At 42.9% G+C, this 22560-nt stretch overlaps 3 protein-coding genes across 3 annotated transcripts; 1 reads left to right on the plus strand and 2 right to left on the minus strand.

The window, feature by feature from the left end:
* Positions 1-54: 54 nt before the first annotated feature.
* ints6 (integrator complex subunit 6) lies at positions 55-11135 on the minus strand. Its single transcript, XM_088315744.1, has 18 exons — positions 10451-11135; positions 10250-10327; positions 8656-8805; positions 6720-6809; positions 6455-6638; positions 5946-6071; positions 5717-5868; positions 5495-5647; positions 4820-4952; positions 4345-4439; positions 4159-4269; positions 3875-4090; positions 3498-3624; positions 3118-3260; positions 2849-3032; positions 2340-2675; positions 2165-2258; positions 55-1891 (listed from the first exon to the last, which is right to left on the minus strand). Exons 1-18 carry the CDS (start codon positions 10559-10561, stop codon positions 1801-1803), a joined length of 2574 nt encoding a protein of 857 aa, XP_088171870.1. The 5' UTR covers positions 10562-11135; the 3' UTR covers positions 55-1800.
* Positions 11136-11989: 854 nt separating this feature from the next.
* wdfy2 (WD repeat and FYVE domain containing 2) lies at positions 11990-17809 on the plus strand. Its single transcript, XM_088314834.1, has 12 exons — positions 11990-12367; positions 13170-13237; positions 14131-14204; positions 14323-14377; positions 14439-14589; positions 14816-14928; positions 15434-15560; positions 15692-15797; positions 15883-15984; positions 16188-16318; positions 16397-16505; positions 16584-17809. Exons 1-12 carry the CDS (start codon positions 12231-12233, stop codon positions 16611-16613), a joined length of 1203 nt encoding a protein of 400 aa, XP_088170960.1. The 5' UTR covers positions 11990-12230; the 3' UTR covers positions 16614-17809.
* A 634-nt stretch (positions 17810-18443) lies between these two features.
* On the minus strand, positions 18444-22247 carry dhrs12 (dehydrogenase/reductase (SDR family) member 12). Its single transcript, XM_088314835.1, has 10 exons — positions 22068-22247; positions 21258-21391; positions 21110-21192; positions 20743-20835; positions 20590-20671; positions 20260-20321; positions 19582-19686; positions 19418-19508; positions 18985-19122; positions 18444-18770 (listed from the first exon to the last, which is right to left on the minus strand). The coding sequence occupies exons 1-10, from the start codon at positions 22121-22123 to the stop codon at positions 18658-18660; spliced, it is 957 nt and encodes a 318-aa protein (XP_088170961.1). The 5' UTR covers positions 22124-22247; the 3' UTR covers positions 18444-18657.
* Positions 22248-22560: the final 313 nt, after the last annotated feature.

Consider the following 22560-nt stretch of genomic DNA (forward strand, 5'->3'; position numbering starts at 1 on the left):
AATGGAGGCAGCTAGATTCATATCTTTAGCGAGACTTTATTAAGATAGTGGCCGTTCACAGTGTAAAATAGAGACTTTTATTCATGGAAATACTTACAAAAAGGCCATTATTATTTTCTCCACCACGACATCATTTTTTAAATATTACTCTAGAGTTATGTACAGCTTTACAGTGTATTCAAAATACTCTTTTGGTAGCCTGCTCACAAACAAACAAACAAACACACCTATGGCAGATTTTGGTCCCGGTTGAAAAGAAAGTCATTTTTTGCGTGGGTTTTACAGATCACAGAACCCGCCCAAAGAAATCACAAAGTGGATCATGTTTGCGTGGTTTGTAGATTTTAGAACCCGGACAAAGAAATTACAAAGCAACTCAAGTTAGCGTGGTTTGGAGAACTCAGGACCGCCCAAAGAAATCATAAGCAACTTATGTTTGCGTGGGTTGGAGATTTTAGAGCCAAAAAGAAAAATCACACCTACAACCCGCCGCTCTTTTCAATGACATTAAATAAGTCTGCAATTGTACTCAAGTGCATGTGAGTTGAAGAGTAAATGTCACTTCCTGAGCTTTTTTTCCCTGTTAATCAACCGACAACCAATCACATCGGCTCGTTTGCTTCTGCTCGCTTGTTGGTAAATCATTTGTTTGTTCTTAAGTTGTCCAAATGGTAACCCGGTCTATTAGTCATTAACACCTAATGTGTCTTTGCAATTTTCCAGTCAGCTAGTGGTCACTTATTTTGCTCACTTTTTAAGTTACAAACTGCTCATTTGCTCTTTGGTTCCCCATTGGTCAACCATCTGGTCAATAGAACGTCACCAGCCAACCACGTCACACATCAGTCGGCGTTCAGTCAACCTTCTGGTCACCCATTGTGAATCGCTCATCAGATGTCATTAGCCCTTTGATCAACCGTCAGTCACGCACCAGTCTAAGATTTGTGTTCGTCACCAGTTGGTAGCTTGCAAGACATAAGTACCGCTCTCCCGTTGGTTGTCTGTGACTCCTCCATCAATTAATTGTCAGTCACCACTCTGGCCGACAATGTGTCACTATTTAGTTGACCACTGGTCTGAGATCGTCGGTTTGCTTATAAGACATTAATTGCCATTTATTCAACCAGTTACCTTTCGTCAACCATCTGTCACCTGTTGGTTGACCACCCATGTCTGTCTGTGACTTATCGCAGTTACCCTCAGTCAACCATCCGCCAGCAGTCTAGCGCTCATCAAATGTCAGTTACTTATCAGACATGAGTTGCTCTTTGGTCACTCAGCCTGTTGGTCACCAGTGAGTTGCTTCCAAGACATCGGTTACCTTCATTCAACTAACCGATCGCTAGTTAGTTGATCATCAGTAAGCAACTTGCCCAATAGTTGCTTGCTGGCCAGTCCTGTCAATCTCTTTGTCGGACCATTAACAAGGAGTGCTTATATTCGTGGAGAGTCAAATTTGAATGAAAACCTTCAAAGTGCTGCTTAAAAGAAAAAAAAAAAACAAGAAAAAAAAAAGGATATGAGCAGTTGAGTGCTCCATAAGATTCTGGATTGGCGGGGTAAACGACCAACCGATTTGGTTTCACAGAAACCACAACCCTTTTGTTCCAATGGTCAAAAATATTGTAGGACGTCGTCACGTCCGTCATCGTAGAATGGCGGAAGTACTCACGTCATCCGGGCTGAAAACCCACACACCCGTCGTGTGCGGGTCGTGACTCAAAAATATCAGTCCTCTTTTGTTAGTGGGTAGGTTAGAAGTTCAGTTGGAGGGGCAGGGGGGCTGAACAAGGCGGCGGGTCAGAGTGCATCCACGTGGTTCATGTTGGACCTGTTGTGGATCTCCTCCAGCAAATTCTCCAGCTGCTCAATCAGAACGCGCTTCTTGAATCTTCAGATAGGGAAAAAAAACAGATTTGAAGTTTGAAGAAAACAAAACAGATTTGAAGTTTGAAGAAAACAAACACGTTGTACAGCACAATTTTGACAAATGTTATCTTTTAGAGACTGAAAGAAAATGGTGTTGCATAAATGTGCACACCCTCCTGTGTTTGGAATCAACTAATCACATTAAATAAAAGAACACCTTACAAAATTAATGAAAAGAAAACTTCTACAGTGTCCTTAGCGTTCCATTTTCCCAAAAATATAAACAAGAAGGTACCTGGCTGCCTCTTTGATGATGTTTTGGAGGAAGATGAGCCGAGTGTCCAGGGTGCCTTGGATCTGCTTCAGGAAGTAGAAGATCTTCTCATAGTCTGGAAACAAGCAAAGAGGATTGATAAGACAATATAATTATTATTATTTATTTATTTTTTTAAAACACATGAGTAGCGTACGTCTTCCGGGTTTCCTGATCTCCTTGGTGATGAGCCCCCTGAGCTCGTTGTTGACTTTGGTGGTCTCGTTGTGGATGTGCTTCTTCAAAGCAGTGGGGGACAGGTACCGGGGAGGGTGTTCCCCGACCATTATGACTTCCGCCGCGGCCTCCTGCCCTTCGTCACCCAGCCGACCGTTCTCCTCCTCATTATCCCGGCGCTGGCAGTCAGCGTGGTTTTCCTGAGGGTCGCCGGGACCCAAAGCGTCCGAGTCGGAGCTTGGGTCCAAGCTGTTGCAGTGGTTCTGATTGAGGTGGTTGATGATCAGGTCTGGTTCATCGTCGCTCTCACCCACGTCTGACAAAATTTATAAATGAGCGTGTGGTTTTCATTTGAATGAAGATGATATGTCAAACCTTCGCAGTATAGTGCCAACTATTGCTGAGGAGGAATTACTTAATTTCAGATATTTTTGGTCGCAAGTATCAGTGGCTAGTAGCCTCCATATGTACCCAATACCAGGTTCTTACCTGAGGCGGGTCGAGGACTAGCTGGAGGCGTAATGGGGGGTGTGTACGCCCGACCTAGGCGCAGTATGGGTGACATACAGCGCCTTCTCTTCGGTCCGCCGCCCGTCATATTGTTGTCCGCAGGCCTCTTCCCTTTGTTCTGAGGGCTCGTCACAAACTCGTCAGCTTCATCGATCATCATGCCCTGGAAGAGAGGAAATGAGGAATACGGGTTAAAAGATTTCTACGTGGCAGGACTAGATTTGGAGCATGAGGGTCAATGGGAGAACCTTCTTATCCAGCTTGAAGGGGTTGCCGAAGGTGTGAAGGCGCTTGGGCTGCTCGGGGTCGGCGTCTCGGAGGGGTTGGGGAGCGGCTTTCAGGAAGTCTTGGTAGTTCCCCATCTGAGCGATGGGTACGCTGTGGAGCTGATCTGTGTAGGACATTATTAACATTACGGTGAATGTTAATGAAGTCTTTTAAATTTGATTTAATGTGTAAACTCCTCGAAGTGTAATATTTACTCTGGATGCCAATTCCGATATTGGCAGAATAAAATTCTGGGAACCGATTAATAAAAATTAAATAAAAAAATGAATTCATCAGCGGTGTAACGGCCCAGTTGAAATGACTTTAATGTCTATCCACCTCAGATGGTGTCATACTGTACCTGCGTCGTAGCCTCGCAGGGTGCAGACTGTGGTGTTGAGAAGGTTTCTCCTCATACGGCTGAGCTGGTCCAGCAAGTGACTGCGGGGAATGTCGTAAGGGTTCCGGAAGCTCTGCGGCTTCAAACCCTGAGGACACATCCAACATAAGGATTCAGGAAAGCCATTAATTGCTGGCTCTAACGCCGTTTAAAGACAGAGACAATCGCTTAGGAGGACTCCACACCTAAAGTTTCGAACTGAAGAAGACTTTTTGAATTAAAGATGAAACGACTTCAGACACTCAACAAGAGTCCAGTTGCGTCGATTCAGATATCTTGCGGATTTAATAAAATCACGCTGACAAGATTAAGTTTGGAAGACCAAAACCAAAACTGACCTTGTTGAGGAGCGCCAGGTGGAAGCCCTGAAACTCTTTCGGGTTGAGCTCCAGAGGGGGCGCTGGGGCATCGCCCGAGAGACTCTGAAGCTGCTGGATGAAGTCTCTGCGTTGGGCCAGCGAGATCCCTCCGCCCCTCCACCGCACTTTGATGCCAGACTCGGGCGACACCTTTTTGCCGATGGAGGCGATCAGGCGGTCGTACTCCATTTTGGTCTGGAAGTAAACGGTGTCATGCGAGTAGAAAAGACAATAGAACGTGACGTGGTTTAGTCGAGCCAAACCTGCTGGCTTAGCTTCTTGAGGTAGGAGACCACGCTGTAGCTCAGGCCGTACTCCATGTTGTCTGCCAGAAGGTTTGGAGCGCCCATGATCCTCAACGCCTTCCTCAGTGACTGAAGAAGAAGAAGTTAAGCGGATGTCATAGGAAGCCAAACTACAAAAAGGTAAAAAATTTAGTTTATGGGTACCCCAATGTAGTACGGAGGCATGGTCTTCAGGTAGTTCTCAAAGGACTGCCGCCACTTGAGGTTGGGCTTGAACTTGTGCACTTTGATGAGGTCGTCTAAGGTAAGCAACACAAAATAATTTAGCTTTTCTTTACCTCATCTTATCTTATGATTCATGCGTTTCTTCATTTCATTTCTTTGTTGTCTTCTTCTATGGTTCAAGTCTTTCTCCCCTCTCTCCAGTCCATCTTCCATGATTCATGTGTTCTGTTATTTTGCTTTCTTCTAGGCTTCGTGTCTTCACTGTCGAGGCGAACCCCAAGCATGTGTTATGGTTCATGGTAAGCCAAAACAAGCTCTTACAAACACTCAATACGCTAGCGACTATAAAAGCAGTGCTTGCTAGGACGTCCCCAGGGAGCAAGCACTATTTTGGACAGCCGAGGATCCAGAAAGGAAGTAACATCGCAGAAGTCAAGTCAAGTGAAGGACTCACCCAGAAGCGGCAGAAGTACGGGGTAGTTGTAGGGCATGACAAAAAGGTTGACACAGTTGAGCGCCGTGCTGGCCTTCAGGTAGCCAAAGGGCTGGCCGAGGTCACTGTATTTGGCACTGTTGCATACAAACACCTGAGAAGCATAAAATAATTCATCGGGATCTTGCTTTGACAAATGACACCTAAAAGATTATTTGATCAGCTATCAAATATTTTAAGAATTGAGTATTCCGTTGATTATGCCATCAATTAATCGGATAAAAATTTTGTTTGGATTATTAGACACAATAACGTGTATGTTGAGTGCAGGTATTATTTTTGTCCACTAGGAGTCGCAATACTCACATTCTACTGTAGCATGTATAACGATAAAGCTGAATGTGTGACTGAGTGTGTACAGCCTGGTGAGTGATGTGGGTGTCAACAAAGGAGTTATTTAGAGGCTAGCTGTTAAGTGGCTAACCTGTTAAACAATCTGAATGTCGAATGTCTGTGTGAGTTAGGGTTAGTGTTAAACGTTGGACTTTCTCCTTCTATTACATACTTTTTCTTCATGGTTCGTTGCCAACTGTGCTGGGAAACTTCAATACAGAAATTTTGCTTTGACTTTTTAAATGACTCAAAATTCGATTAATCGTTGAAGTCATATCACAGGGTTCTTGCCGGGCATGGTACCTGCCAGCAGGTGTGCGGAGACTTCCTCTCCAGGATGTACTGAGTGAGCGGCGATGGCTCCAGTTCGTATTTGTCGAAGGGAACCTTGTCGATCACCATGGGTTCAGCGTCCAGGCAGGAGAAGCGAACGTGTGGGTGGGCCGAGCGGGGAGGCTGGGCAGCAATTGTAAAAAGAATAATTAAACATCAAAAGGACGCCTTAAACCACTGGATGTTCCTTACCAGCGTGGGGGAGTTCTGATCCGGCCAGAAGGCCTCGGGTACGGGCCAGTGTCCGATGGGAACGCCCGTTTTGGGGTTGGGCCGGACGTAGATGAGCTTGTGGCAGCAGTGCCAAGGCTGCGGGCCAGGCTTTAACGCATCGGGTGGAGCATCTGGACCACGCCCAACCCAAAACAAAAGGGGTTATGCAAGATATATTTGTCGCATGGGATTCCCAGACGAGACTCACCATCCAGTGGGGGAGGGTCAGGCCCAGTCTTCTCAAAGTTAATGACTACACCGCTCTGGATTTTCTGGACCAGAGACTCCAAGCACTGATTCAACATGCGTTGGGAGAACACACTATACGAACGCCCTGGAAAAATAAACAGTGACAATTGGGGTCCAGGAAGCACATACAGTATATGTTTTTATCTCTAGTCTAATTCCCAATAAGCATGTGCATCAGCGGTGTAACGGTGCAGCCAAAATTCATTTGCTGGTAGCCTTCCAACATATGCCCCTACACACAGCCGTCATGGCTTGACGCAGTCAGATAATTAGAGCGTGCCAGTGTCTGGGATAGTGACAGTTGCTTTTAACACAAAGAAGGTGAAGCAGTGAGGTAAACGTCTCACTCTCAAAGGTCTACTTTATAAGTGCTGAGTGACTGGAATGACTTGTGCTTATTTTGGGTGTTTATATGAGAAACAAAGAGTCACTCATGATTCAAGTGGAGAGACAGGTTTGTCTGCCTACCTCCAGTGACTTCACACATGGGCGTGATGGGCGAGTCGTCGGACGGAACGCCGCCCACCGGTTCAGGCTCCACCGATGCGTGGCCAGGGATGCGCAGCACTAGTGCGAACAGACGCTGGTCCCAGCGAAAGGGTTCCTTGGTCAACTCGCTGCCCGGCAGAGGCGTTGTCAGGGGGAGGTGCAGCTGCAAGACCATTTTTTTTATTTTATTTTGTGCCTCTTAGACAGAGAATCTTGGTTTTTAATTGACATTATCAACACTGACCTCATCTTGGACTCCCCCACTGGTGGTCAACTTGTTGCCATCGGTGATGGCGATGATGATAGCAGGCTCGAGAAAGAAGGGATTCCTTCCCTACGTAGGCAAAGAAACCAAGGCATTTACAGTACATGTGAAAGTCGAATGTTTGGGACAAACGGATTTTGATGACATGCTATTAATCCCATTTTGTTTACATGATTTAAACGGCTGATGCAATAGACCACGCCCAACCCGCCCAAGTCGCCCTGGAGATTTAAGTTATAATAACACTGTTCACCACTAGATGGCAGACATTGCTTAAGAATTCCTCCAGAGAGCAGGTGTGGCAAGAAGCCAGGACCAAATTTGTTCAGGAATATTGTCTCTGGTAGATAAAAAAGGAAGCAGATTATATGTTCAGTGAATTTAAACGCAATACTATCGGCCTAGTTTGCTTAGAGATGCAGTGAACCGTGAAAGCTTTTGACCAAAGTTGCCATGACAACACAAGTCTCAAAAGTACACAAACGGCATTTTTGTCATACATTTGATTAGGAAGGGTGTGGTTGGATGTGAGCCCCCCCACCCCACCCCAACATTTGCAAAACAAAGAAACCACCAACAAGATAGCAAATAAATGAAATTGTTTTCATGGCAACCTTCACTTCCTTATGCCCAAATGCCTCTTTTACAATCAGGACACCGTCTTGCATTAATGAGGTTTTGAGGTGATATTTAGACTGACTTTTCACCGTTGCTAAGCAACAGGTCGTTTCGGTGGCTAATACAATAACAAAGCATGTGGTGGTTATTGGTGATGATCACAATTACTCCTCTCCTTCTAATGAGGTTGGGCTTAAGCCCCCTCTCCTTCAGTCTTTCTCGCGAGGCAACCTGCACCACAGTGAAGGAGGTGCTCCTTTTTAAGGTTTTTGTGGCGTCATAGTACGCTTTACAGAACAGAACATAACATTTTCATAGCCTGATTAGACCTTTTTATGAGCAACAGATGTTTTTAATGTCAAAATATTGCACTTACATGGGAAATTACTATGTTTCTGCCTTAATATATTGTTTTTCTGACAAATTATATCTCTCTGTGGATTAGTGTTGTATTTTAGTGCACAAATATTTCCCTCTTGTGATTGGTCAAATTATTTTCTATGGCAAAAAAAGAACATTAATGGTGGACTTCAACTTCTATTCAGTTTTAAAGGACAATATATTATTTTTATGGTCTTCCGCATTTTGTGTTACGATGGGCAAACGAATCATTAAAAAGTTGGAGTACAAATCATCAATCATTTCAAGAGCAAACTCTAGCCTTTTAAGCCAAAATCAAATATTTTTTGCAGCCCAATATATCCTTTTTCCTAAACTGATTGGGTTTTGGTGTCAAAACAATTTTACTGGCAGAATATTGCAAAAGTATTTGTTTAAAACATACATGGCCGTATATAACCTGTTGTGAACATAAGTGTTCACATTGGAAATAAATAAAAATAAAGATCACAAATCTAGTATTTAAATTGAAAAATGTAATTCAATTATAGCTTTTTAGGGGCACATTGTATATTTTGCCGCCTAAATAACTTCTAAATTTTCTGAAATATCCTAGGCCTAATTACATACACATTTATATAGAAAGGAGCCTCAAAATACCATTAATACCACAAAATGCTATAACCAAGAGGCCAAATGTTATAGTGTTGCCACAATTGTTGGTTAAAAATAATATTTTATGTCGTTTGACCCAATTCTAAAAATAATTGTGATTTTAGCACCTCATAACCAGGAGTGGGGGGTCCCATCTGTTATGCAAGACATTGGAGTTATTAAATCTAAAGCATGAGCGTGTGTTTGTCACAGTATGCAGGTGGTTGATGCTTGGAAGACTGGGAGTGGGCGCTGGGCGGGGTCTGTGTGTTTTAGGGACTTGTGGCTCTTTAGCGCCACCTACCTGCCCGTAGTTGTCAATGCCAGTCACTAGTCTATTGAGATTGAGAAGGTCAAAAGCGGTCCTCAGTGACTGGCCCACGCTGGTGAGCCCGGTGGCCTGCAAGTTCCTCAGCTCCGTCATGAACGTGGCATGGCTCTCTTTCCATCCCGCCTACACACATACCAGGAAAAAAAAAAAAAGCACACGTCAGGTTAATGACATGTTCATTATAACTTCAACAGCAGCCGACATTTTTCCGTGACTCCCTCTGGCAGTGGGAAGCCTGCAACTTTCATCTACAGCAACACTTAACATTTATAGATACATTATTAGATTTAACTCATTCACTACCAGCCAAGTAAAAAAAAAAAAATAGATCTTTGACGTCTTTAGCCATCAATGGCAGTAAAGTTAATGAGCTCGACCAAGCAGCTTATGCATATGTCACTGTTAGTCGTTAGCAAGCATCACAAGAAAAGAAAAAAAGTATTAATTAATAATGTATGAAATGCACAAATAAACGTGCTTTTTATTCTTTTGTTTGTTATTAGACTTACAAACCGGTAAATGTATTTATGATGCACTACCAATTGGTTGTAGTTGTAGCAGTAGTATTATAAGCATTGGGAGTAATAACAGGGTAATAGTAGTACTGGTGTTGGCATTTGGAGTAGTACTAGTGGTAATAGTACTTGTAGTGGTGGTTAGGGCAGTAGTAGTTCTGGTGTTAGTAGTAGTAGCAGTGGTGATATTTAGGGTAGTATTAGCGGTAATAGTATGAGAATGAGTGATAGTGGTGGATTTAGGGTAGTAATAGTTGTGGGGGTGATAGTCGTAGTAATAGTGGTAATAAGACTGGTAGTAGAATTAGGGGTAGCAGTAGTAGTGGTAATCCGTAATGTAATTACTTAATGTAACAAGTAATTAATTAGTGATTGTGAGTGAGTGCATGTAGTAATTATATAGTTGGGAGTGGATGTAGTAATTATATCAGTAAGCGTTGTCATAGTAGTACTAGTGGTAGTCGTGGTAGTAGTATCGTGGTGGTCGTTGTATTGATGGCAGCAATAACTATTGGTATTGTGGTGGGAGTAGTTGGGGTGGCGGTAATAATAGTAAGATAGGTAGAAGTGGCACACAAAGAACAAGTGGTGTTATTACGCAAAGCAGCAGTGCTAGTAGTTCTCGTAGTAAGTAGTGTTGCATATAGTAGTAGTAGTGGTGGTATTGATGTTGTGTTGGTATTAGTAGCAGTGCTGGAAGGATTGGTGGTATTATTAAGGTTGTATTAAGAGTAGTGTTGCTAGTAGTAGTAGTAGTAGTAGTATAAGTAGTGTTATAAGTGGCAGTAGTGTGTGGGTAAGTGTCCCCCTCCCACCCTCCTGAGGATGTGTCTGTAAAAATAACTCCCAGAGTTCCTCGCTGCTCTGTACAAAATGTCGGCCATGTTTTAAAGGGGGCATGGACGGCGAGCTTCCTCTTGAGGTGAGGACTTTTTTTTTGGAGCTTACAACACACTCAGCCTGCCTTGAGAAGGGGGGGACACTCATCATCACCACGATCACGATCAGTCTCGGCCAGTGAAAAGTCGACATGAGCCGAACATGAACTCTACCTTGATCCCGTACGGAATGTCTTCATAATTTACCAACATGTACCGGTCCCCTCGGCTCGCCGGATCTCTCCCTCGGAGCTGTGGAGATAGTAGAGATGATTTAGAACCCAGAGTTGGACTTTTTTTTGTTGACAGGTTGATCTAGTTAAAAAGATGAAATGTCACCCAAGCCGAGCTGGATGTGTCCCGCCAGTACAGTACCTTCATAAAAGTCTCAACAGCGCCTTTTGCAATGTCCAGATAGGTAGTGCCCAGATGGCTGCGCTGGTTCATGGACGCGGACGTGTCTACCAGGAAAAGTAAAACGGGCATTTTGTGGTGCTAACAACACGTTCTGCATGGACTTGGGAGTCAGTACACAACCAAAAAGACCATCCCAAAAAATCCTAATAAAAATCTTTTGTTCTCTCGCGCTGCTTGCCGCCTATGTCACCTCCTCGGCTAGCTAGCTAGCTGCTAACTAGCTAGCCGGCTAACTGTCTGTCTCACACATTCTTTCCACCACACAAAAAAAAGTGTCAGAAGAGTGAGTGGCGAGGCCCCCCGCCGGGCGAACTGAGCTAAAAACCTCCCACCCTAGGGGCAGCCCATGGATTCACGGGGGGTTTTGGTAATTTTGACAATATTTTGCGAATAGTCCTAAGTTTCATAGCGACAAAGTTCGCCCTCACTGTAGGTCCCTGCTTCTCCCTACACTGAATGGTACCGAGCGGCTTCTGGCAGTTTTACTGGCAGCCTGCTTGCTTGGCCCCGCCTCTTTGACATCACATGCATCAAACATCACGCTCTGATTGGTGTCTTTGACATGGCTAATTACCATATCCCAATAAGGGCAAAGACTTCCAGAGTGGTCTGCGCATGCTCATTTGGCTCCAGGGTAAGAATGCAAAGAAACATTTTCTGTTCATGCGTCATGTGTCACTAAACACGCGGCGATGCAATGTTATAGCACCATTCGCCCCATGGTGTTGATATGTGTCGTGGTTTAACCCTAGTGAAAACTGTTAGCTCGCTACGGTGACCCTTTACGACTCTTAAACGACAATAGCTACTTGTGACGCTCTGAAAACTCATAGTGTGAAACAACTAAAAGTGATTTGGAAGGACTGACATGCATGAATCGTCAGTCACACGCCCTGCAGTTCGAAGAGGACAGCACTTTTTTCCCCCTCTCCAATTCCCAATTGCAAACATGCATAAAGACAGTTCGAGCAGCAGCTTTTACATAGGAGGTAGTGATACACGCTTCTTGTGACGCCTTTATTTTGCTTTGCACTACAGAAAATGACTGATCCGTGTGAATCTTTGAGCAAAAATGACGAAGAGGTTGTCTGTATTTGGCATATGCTACTCAAACATTAGCAGCAGGCGTGTGCGATTGTGTAACACACTATTTACATAATGACGTGCCTCCTTGGAAAACACCACCTCTTCCCTGTGAACGGGAACAGAAATCTTGAGAAGAAAAGAGGAAGTTAAAAAAAGAAACATGTTGACATGGTGCGATGTGAGGGTACGTTTGTACAATGTACACAAGGAGCATCAGTAAACATAAGTAATTCCACTTTATGGTGCTCCATTTTCCCTTTATGTTTGTTGATTTTTCGATTTGCGTGCGACGATTTGTGTACAACTTCGAGTACCACTATAGCTCTTACCAGTAATAGGACATGTGCGTCAGGAAGTTCCTAATTTGTTTGAAATTATTTTGAAAGGACTATTCATTCAGAATTTTATTTTCCTATACCGGAAGTTTTATTTTGATGACCGGAAGTTGGTGTCGCCGTTCCAAGCGCGTGTAGTGTCAGCTGACACATGTCAACCCCCCACTACAGAGTGGAGTGGACCGACTAGCAGGCCGAGTGAGTGCCACCTGCACTGCGACGCCCAAGCATCGCAGCCCGCCGTTCGTCCTACCTCCTACACGGTGTTAGGGTCTACGCTTTCCCGGCGTGGGGGGTTTGCGCATGACCGCGGCAGCATGGCGGCCGAAATCGAGCCGCGATCGCAGGTTCGGAAGCCATGTTTGCTGAGCAGGATCGACGCCTTCCAGGACTTGGTGAGCGCGGCGGTCATCATCCCCAAGGAGGACGGCGTCATCAGCGTATCTGAAGACAGGTGAGACCGCCTGGAAGACGCGCACTCCCCCGCTTTGGAAGCGCCACTGACGCCCCCCCCTCTCCCCACTGACTCACAACAACTCCGCCTGGATTCTGTTTCGCCCTTTCATGCGAGAGGACTAATATTATTAGTGACAGGTCTCGTCGAAGGCTGACCAGCTTGTTATCAACATGCTAGTTAGCAACATGCTACGTCGATGACTAGTAATTAGCTACCCATTTGTTAGTATGCACAGTATCTCATTTTATAACTACTTAAAGTGGTCTATTTCAGTTTTATTGGCGCATTATTGTTACCACGCACACTCTGGCTAAAATAAGAAAGCATTTTCTTGTACTTTGCTTTGCTACCTTATTTACACTATGTTGCCATGTATTTCAATAAGGAGTCATTTCCTTTTGTAGTAGTGGTAGAACAAGTGGTACTTGGTACTGGTGGTAGTCCCGTATTAGTACTGGTAGAGTAGCAGAAGCTGTGGTGGTTGTAATAGTACTACTGGTAAGGGTAGTTGTATTATATGGTTAGTTCATAATGGAAGTGGTAGTCGTGCTGGTTTTAAGGGTAGTGGCATCATTATTTGTAGTCTTGGTAGTAATAGAAATAACAGTGCTGGTGGCAGTAGTGGTGCTGCTGATACTACTTGTAGTATTGCTGGTAACAGGAGTAGTATTGGTGGTAGTCGTTGTGGTAAAATAGTACGGTACTTCCATTTTTGTGTTATGTTGTCTTGTTGGCCAACATCATATTTCTAAATGCTTGTTGTAGTTTTCATCCCCCATTTTTTTCCCCACTTGAACAGGACAATTCGGGTTTGGATGAAGCGGGACAGCGGCCAGTACTGGCCCAGCGTCTACCACGCGATGCCATGTGAGTTTGCTTCTCCTTTTCGCTTATATCTAAAAATATGCATTTAAGTGTGGACAAAGTACGCAGCTGTTTTATTGTTAAGTTACAAACTCTGAGCTTAACCACTTCCCTTTCAGCCCCGCTGGGTGTGAATGCTGTGAATGTTTGCACCCAAGTTAACGTTTTACTCAAAAAGCCAACAGTGGTGTTTCAATTGTGTGCATTGGAATAGTTAGCAAAAAACAAACAAACAAAAAAAAAACAAACATATTTTTAGTAATTAATTTTTTAATTAGGCTCTACACGAACACACAATTTCTGCCAATGAGGAGGAGGTAGCCTGTTAAGGACATAATCTAACTTTTATTTAAACACATTTAATAAGAACACGTATGAGTGTGTTTTTCTTTTTGTATGCTTGCATGTGCTTGAACATGTTGCACACTAATTTCAGATGTGTTGGAACAGCAACCTGAGCTTTTGTGCAATGAAAGAAAGCTCAGTGATGCCTTCAACAGTACGTGTGCATGCCTTACAAGTATACACACACTAACAATAGTGAAAAATAATCTTTAAAGGTAGGGCTGACTTAAAACAGAAATCTTATTTTAGGGCCTTAAATAACATCGACCCCAAAAATCAGATTTTAACTTTTTTCATTTTGCGTTTGGTTGTAGAAAAACAAATGACATTATTCCAAGCCGGATTACAACAAGCTAAAGCTTGTTTTTTTCCCTCTCTGGGGTTTGCTTTTTTTCTCCTGATAACAAACAAGCTATGAAAAATAATCCCAAGCACTAAAAAATAAATAGAGCAAACGAATCTCACAGTTGGTAACACTGACTTGGTGTCACTAACTAATCGATATTTACTTATTGGTCCGTCATTCAATTTGTGCATGTCTGTGTGTTCAGCTTCATGCTCTTGCATGACCTTTAACCCGGAGACCAGGCGTCTGCTCGTGGGCATGGACACCGGAAGTATTTGTGTAAGTAGCCAAGATATAACCTGTTTGAAAATGTTTAACAACATGCAAATTGAACACTCTTAAGTGTCACGCAAGTGTAAAAAAAAAGATAACCGCTCTGATGTCCCGGTATTTCCAGGAGTTCATCTTGTCTGAGGATTACAATAAAATGACTCCAACGCGCACTTATCACGGTGAGTCAGTGTGTATGTTTTTTTTATGCTAGCATGTCGTTGACATGGATGTCACTTGTAGCCCACCAGGGCAGAGTGACGGTGGTGTTGTTTGTTCTGGAGATGGAGTGGCTACTCAGCACGGGCCAGGACAAGAGCTTCACCTGGCACTGCTCGGAGAGCGGACAGCAGCTGGGATCGTACCACACTTCAGCCTGGGTGTCTGGGCTCCAATATCCTGCCTGTACATTGTCGGACTCGCTGACTGACAACATGACCGACTGATTTTCTGTCCAACTGACCAGGCGACTATTTGACAACCGTCTGAGCAATTGATTTACTGATTCGCTATCTGATCATTTGACTGCGACTATGATTAGCTAAGTGACTTTTTGACCAAGTGAGACTGTCTCTTGTTTGTTTTTATATGTTTTTCCGCCCTTAACTTAATTCTCTCAGATTCGACGTTGAGACTCGACACGCCTTTGTCGGCGATCAGTCGGGTCAGGTGACCATCCTGAAGCTGGAGCAGGACAGCTGCAGCCTGGTGACCACCTTTAAGGGCCACACTGGTACATATGCACACGATGTTCACACCTAGCGACTTCCACCAAGGCCAAATAATCTGAGATGTTTCCTAATTTTGAGAAAAAAACAAACAAGACCCTCTGTTCTACGCCATGACTGTAGGTGGCTCACTACTATTAAGTGCCACGCACAGAAAACTCAATTTTTCCATCCATTAAATTTGGTGGGTCCATACCGCGCCTGGCCCCAATGCCAGCAGACTGTAACAACCACATTATTCTATATGCACTTTACGGCTCTTTGCTAACACAATATGGCCTCTTCTTTGACTAACTGACTAGCTGCCTTGTCATGAATCCGAGCATTATTCATTGAGTTCAGTGTATCCACTCTGAGCGGACTGTGACCTTTTGGATGGTGTGGGAAAGATAGTAGAAGTGCCAAGTTAGCACATTTCAACAAAGGTCTTGTGCTGTAGTGTCTCTTGTACTCCTGCGGGGGGCAGTGTTGCACTGCCTGTGAAATAAGAGTACGGTTCCCCTTGTTCAGGTAATGTGACTGCACTGTGCTGGGATCCGGCCCAGAGGGTTCTGTTCTCAGGCAGCTCCGACCACTCCATCATCATGTGGGACATCGGAGGTCGCAAAGGCACCGCCATCGAACTGCAAGGCCACAAGTAGGAGTACAAAGCATGTTGCGATGGCATCCGTGGGTTGTCACCCCCCTCCTGTCGTGCATTTCTATTATACGTAAGATTTGTTCACGTGTGTTGCTAAGTGTGTCCTTGTGTGCATCTGTGTGTGACAGCGAAAAGGTGCAGGGCTTGTGTTACGCCTCGCACACTCGTCAGCTCATCTCGTGCAGCGCCGACGGCGGCATCGTCATCTGGAACATGGACGTGACGAGACAAGAGGTAAAAGAAAAAAGTCACTGGCATGTACAGTACATTTGTTATTTGCTGTTCTGGGTGGAATTTGTATTTGTTCATTTGTGTGTAGACTCCAGAGTGGCTTGACAGTGACTCGTGTCAAAAGTGTGAGCAGCCTTTTTTCTGGAACTTCAAGCAGATGTGGGACAGCAAGAAGATTGGCCTACGCCAGGTACCAAAACACGTTTGCCATTGCCAATAAGTGAAACGGTCTACTAGTATATCAGAAGAAGGGAAGGTGGTTCTTGGGGTTTCTCAAGGGTCTTCTTTTGACCCTCAATAAATTCTCCTGGGATTGAAATTTATAGTGAAGGCCTCAACTTTTAATTAATTGATTTATTTTACACACTTTCCTACTGTCTCCTCATTGTTTAGCATCACTGCAGGAAGTGCGGCCAGGCACTGTGCGGCAAGTGCTCGTCCAAGCGCTCGACTATCCCCCTCATGGGCTTCGAGTTTGAAGTGCGCGTGTGCGATAGCTGCCACGCCTCCATCACAGACGAGGAGTAAGTGTGACACCAGCCGCCACCGTCCGGTATCAAGACACGCCCCCTTTTAACCCAACGTCTCTTTCATCCCCGCAGTCGCGCCCCCACGGCCACCTTCCACGACAGCAAGCACGCCATCATGTACTTGCACTATGAGCCCACCACAGGATGTCTGCTCACTTCCGGCACTGACAAGGTGGTCAAGGTAAGCCAGGAGTTGCGATCGCTGTTTATTATGGCGAAAAGAGTTCACAACATTATTACGTTCGCATGTTTTTCTCAGCTTTGGGACATGACGCCCGTGGTATCATGACGTCGCTCCTCCAGCCGGGAAAAGCTCCGCGTGCCAAGCGCGAGATGGCAGCCGTCGGGCCTCGAGCAGCACGGGATGGGAAGCCGAGGCCATCGTGGATGGTGGCCGTTCACGGGTGGGAGCCTGTAAGCTCCACACAAGACGTGTGTACAGTTTGTGATTATTTATTATTCCAGTGTGTGTCAATGTAACGCATAAAACACACACTCACGAATCATCATCAGCATCGGAGTTCTGATGTCAAAGTTACTGTCTTTGTGTAAAAAAAACGATATGTCAATGCACTGGAGTACTGTCCTAGGATGGAAAATATACAGCAATGTTCATTTATAGTTTTCCAAATCTATTCTTCGATAGTCTTCCAGGAACCTATCATGTGCATTACACGAAGCACCTCAGTTAATTTCCATCCCTAAAACTAGAAAGGGACCAAAATAAGCTTGAAGTTGTAGTAACTTTCATGACTTCCTTGTCGCTTGAAAAAATGTAACTGCAAAGCCCATCAAAAAGGTTCCTGGACCTCCCAAGTTCTACCTAGCTGTGGTTCTAGTTTATTACTGACAAGGAAAAAGCTAAATTGCATGAGTCAATGTAGATTTCGAACTAACCGGTCAGCTTTTGTCCCGCTTATACTAAAACATCAAATAGCCTTGTGATTAAAATCAAAATAGAATTGCTTACAGCATACTAGAATCATAATCACGTTTGATGAGAACCATCCATTAGCCGACCTGAATTTCTGTTGATATCCCAGAACTAAATCCTCCCGGTTAAGATTCCTGCTGTCAAACAGTGTTATAACCAACTACTTTTTGAGGCACCAAGCGCCGTGTTAAGGTAGGAGCAGTAAGGAAGCTGATTGAGAGAACTTTGCGGGTTTTTTTTTTTTGGTCCCCCAATTACACTAAATAAAGGTTTGTGTGTGTGAAGTGGTATTGCACTAAAAAGAAGGGACAGTGTTGTGTGCTGATTGGTGGAAATGAGCTGTAATCATCGATGTGAGTGTAACACTCGATTAACTTGCGTTAAGATTCAGGATTTTTTTTTCAGAGAGTTGCTCAAACTGTATTAAAAAAAAAAATCTATGTGAGGCCATTATTTTTTTTGTGTGAACATGCTGTGTTTAATGAACTGTGATCATGTGTGAGCAATGCATTAAAGAAGCACAAAAAAGTTACTCCTCAAGTGCAACGTCACGTTTGAAGTCCATTTGTTTTGTTTTTTTAACCTGTGAAGTGTTAATGCGTTTGCAAATGGGTGCATTTTGGGAGTTTAGAGTTAAAAAAATTAAACAGATGATCACGACTGATGATGTCATAACTTGCGAGACTTCAGCTCAGAAAGTGTCTTGCAATATACGTATTAATTTTGCTTGTTGTGGTGGGAAGAGGCATGATTTAAATACATTTATTCATCTGAATGACTAATTTGTTCAATAATTTAGTCATTAAAACAATCTGTCAAAAAAAAAAATCACATTTGATGAACTAATTGGTGAATTAACTTGTAATTTAAAAAGACAATTTAAAAACACCATAAATGATTATTAAAATGAACTTTTTTGCATACACTTGAAAAAAACACTTCCTAATAAAAAAAACAGGAATGATTGTTAAATTCAATGTAATGAATTCATTTTTGATTCAGTTCAATCGATGTTGGCTGTGCTTGTATTGTTATATTGTCTGTCTATATGTGTTGCACCACTGTTTGTGTTCAAATATCTGTTGCTCAAAGAGTTGTACACCCGGACACTAACGCTATTCGTTCGCCCATCTTTTGCAGGCTAAAAAAATGTGACCCATTGAAGTGATGAAAGAACCTCTTGACATGGGTGCAAGAACTTTTATCGTTAACATTTGAGTAGAAAAGTACATTCAGCTCCTTTTACAGTAAAGCAACTAAGAATTCAATCATAATACTTAGATTGTTTTGTGCTGCGGGTAATTTAAAAATATGATGATCTCATTTGGTTCATGATAATTAGCACGGGAGACAATGTAAACATGAACTGAGGAGTGTTCAAATATAATTTTGAAAAACATCAAGGTTTGAACTTTAGCGCCAAGTCATGGAGTGCCGCCAAGAGCTTGTCTTGGTCCTTCGTGTTGGATTGGGACCAGGCCAGCGGGAGGTGTGTGGCCACAGCATGACGATCTGGAAGAAATGTCCAGATTCAAATATGTGTTTGTGATTTAGTTTGTGCTCTAATTTCCTGCTAATTTATATTATATGGAAAGCGCTTTGTTTCAGCTCCAGCTGTTGTGAAATGTGCTTAATAAATAAATTTGTATTGTATTCTTGGATTGTAAATTGTTTTTATCCCAGAATGCATTTGATTTAAAAAAAATAAAAAGCTTTGGTTTCAGACCTTGAAAGAAGAGTCCGCTAGGCTGCTTGGCCGCAGCCTCAGACACAGCCAGCCACACCACCGTGTCGGCGCCCATGGCTTCTGTGCGGAGTTTGTTCTTCATCTTAGCGTGGAAAGACGGCATGGACGACTGGACGGCTGTGACAGAGAAGAAACAATTTTAAAATCATTTGACTTGGTCACAATTAATTGAAGCTTTGACCTGCGGATGAACCGAGGACTCAACGTGAGTGTACAGCATCTCGATTAATTTCTGTCAATTCCTGTGTTTTCATACATGGCTTCAAAAGACGTTTTGGTGGGTCTGTCCAAGCTATTCCAAATTTGATGCAATTGGCTTCAATTCACAAGCTGAGATTTTAAAATTTGATGGCAAGTCATAAAATATTTTCATTCAACTATGTAGTATGTGCAGTGTTGACTTGGTATGTACCCGGTGTGTCGGCCCATCCCGGGTGCATGGAGGAAAAGTGGATGTCGTTGTGCAGCGTGGCCCATCTCTCGGTCAATATCACCTGCTGCCTCTGGAAAAACACGGAACATCAACAACAAAATACTCCGCTACTTCGCAGTTGGCGCTTTTTGTGTGTTGCTGACTTTGTTCTGAGCATAGGCCATGGTGCCGTCAAAGACTCCCTTCTCAAACTGCAGGTCGTCCACGTTTAGCTTTTGCGTCAGCATGCCGCCCGACGAAACCGTCACCTGCCAGGATAAATGACCATTTTGGAACATACTGTGTGTGGAACTTCTATTTTTTTTTTTGAGGGAGAAAAAGTTTGAGTGATGAGCACTTGCGAGTGGCCGAAAACTTCATCATAAGCAGCAGTGGAAGTCCCGCTAGTTTATTGCTAACAGATAATGGAAAACACCATTGACAGGTTAATGAAACTAGCATCAATGTTGCTGTAATTCTAAACCTTGAAACAACTTACGTTTGAACTGTAAACAGAACATACAACAATACTGACAAGCATATATTTTTTATCCTCAGCGGAAAACTGCTAATATCATTGCAAAATAATTGCGATAGTCTTTGTGTTTCATTATTTAATCTTTTTCAAGTATATCAATGTATTACACTGCCCCCTGGTGGCGCAAGTACACACACCAGAAGGCGCAATACAGTGCCCATTGAATTATTACGATGCACAAACCGTTTAATTCTTTGTACTCTTTTAAATAATTTTATTGCTGTGTCATTTGTCAGATTTTAAGAAACATTATATATATATTCTGGTATGGTGGAACAGTTAAATAATATTATTAAACACTCACCACTCTGGGATCCTTCGCCTTCGTCAGGGCAGGTATAAGTGCAGTGGTGAGAATATACGTGCCTGAAATCAAGACAAACGCCTTGAAAAAAAATTCAAAGATTATTTTATTTTACTAAACTTCCTAAACTGTTTTAAATGTAAAAAAAAAAATGTAAGTTACTATGTAGAGATACTCTTACTATGTGTCCAATCAGATTGCCCCTGATGATGATCATTGTCATCACAAGACACAAGGGAGCATATTTGCGCAGAACCTGGTTATTCCTAAAATGCCTTCCCTTCTCTGCATTGTCATTTGAATTATCTTTTTTTTCTTTTTTTTGCTCACCAAGGGTGTTCGTTGCAAAGTTCTTCTCTACACCTTCCTCGGTCAGCTCACGCTGGTTGACCATACAGCCTGCGTTGTTGATCTGGTTCGAAAGGCATAACACAGTCAGTTACAATGCCCAGTACACACATGTATACTCACACACACTCTTACCAACACGTGTAGATCATTACTCTGTGAGAAACTCTGCGCAAACTCCCATATTTGTCTGGCACTAGACATGTCCACGATGTGGATGTGAACGTTCTGCAACAAACAGCAAAAAGCCCAGTCATCAAATTTTGAAGCAAGCTCTGCCCATACGCAGTGACAAAAATAACAATTTTTGACGAGTTCACAACACTAATGTGTATACGACGTGCTTTAAATTTGGTAACATTCACGAGACATATTAGTTTCTTGATTAATGGCCGACTTCCTGTGTCATTTCGGACCTTTTGTTGTAGTACCACTAAATGACATGACTTGCGCTAAATTTCCAAAGAATTCCAGGAGGCACTCCCAAGCCAGGATGCCTTACCTGGTTCTTACTCAGCTCCACGATTTCCTGCTTGGCAGCTTCTGCTCGCCCCTTGTTACGACACACCATGTGCACGGTTCCACCTGTAAACGCAAACCATCACAAACAGGTGACAAAACGTCAAGGCACAGAGATTGTCGTCACTCACCTCTGCTGGCGATCTCCTGCGCCGTGGCTTTGCCCAGACCGCTGTTGGCCCCTGTGATCAGGAAGGAACGACCATTCAAGTTCACATCCAGGTCAGATGCCACAAAAGTCTTGGCAGCCGCCTCGTAGCCGCTCCTGGTCAAAGTTCATACAACAATATTTGTGTAAGGCATATTAAAAAACTTTAAAAATATATTTTTTTAAGCAAGAGCCTTTTGCTTAGTTGACATGTTTTTTTTACTAGACAAGAAATTACATTTTGTTCTGAAAAATCAAAAATCAAAGTTTGGACAAATTATTTATTTAGCTTTTTATTATTATAAATTATTATTTTGGATACATTTGGGATTAAGCATATTTTTTTAAAAAACAAATACAATTTCTAAAGACTAAATGTTACATAATTAAAAGTCGGGCTATTTTTTATGAAAATATTTGTATTTAGAAAATGTGGTGGTTATATTTTGGAATTGCATGCCTTTTGTTGGTAAATAGTATTTTATTTGACATCTTTATACAACGACATAGAAACTTACGCCACATTATTTTCTTAAGTTCAAGGCCATAATTAAAGGATGATACTGTGTACAGGTATAATTTAAATTGCCTCCAATCAGCCAAAATCTAATCAATTCATATTTTACACGAAGCAAAACGTAACTGAAAACATGTGAAAACCATGTAGTATAGAGTTTAGGACTACCTTAAATTAGACATCATTACATTTTCAAGAGTGAAATAGGTACACGAACGAAACACGATGCTCACTTTTAACCTTATCCCATTCCGAGATGTGTCGATTTAAACTTACTTGGTGTATTCTTGTAGTCCTTTCATGAACCACACAGCGTTCCTGTACATCGACATATTTACTGTACAAAGTGGCAACCTTTAACGCGCTTTCTCAGAAGAAAAACATTAAATGTTTACGTTTCGTAACACCTGGACTCAAGTCTTATGTATGGAGTGGGAGTGGGAGGGGAACCGGAAGTACGCCCTATACTCGTGGTTGCCCACAGCGCCCCTCCGAGGACAGAAGGTGTACCAGCAGCAAAGATTCGCTGGCATTTCATAAGGTCACGTGTCAATAATTTACCAATATATCCATCCATCCATCATCTGTACCGCTTCTCCTCACTATAATATAAATTAAATAAATAATGATAAAAGTAAAATACATTTTCAACATTACACTCATCCTTTCACTTATGATACATGTCATGTTTCATAAGATTATAGAAACGCGGCCAATTGGTTTAATAAAAGCATGTAATTAAAAAGAAAATAAAATTGGACAAAATCCA

This window comes from Idiotropiscis lumnitzeri, chromosome 14 (genome assembly GCF_059441095.1).
Source record: "Idiotropiscis lumnitzeri isolate Australia: NSW breed Sydney's pygmy pipehorse chromosome 14, RoL_Ilum_1.0, whole genome shotgun sequence".
Lineage (NCBI taxonomy): Eukaryota > Metazoa > Chordata > Actinopteri > Syngnathiformes > Syngnathidae > Idiotropiscis > Idiotropiscis lumnitzeri.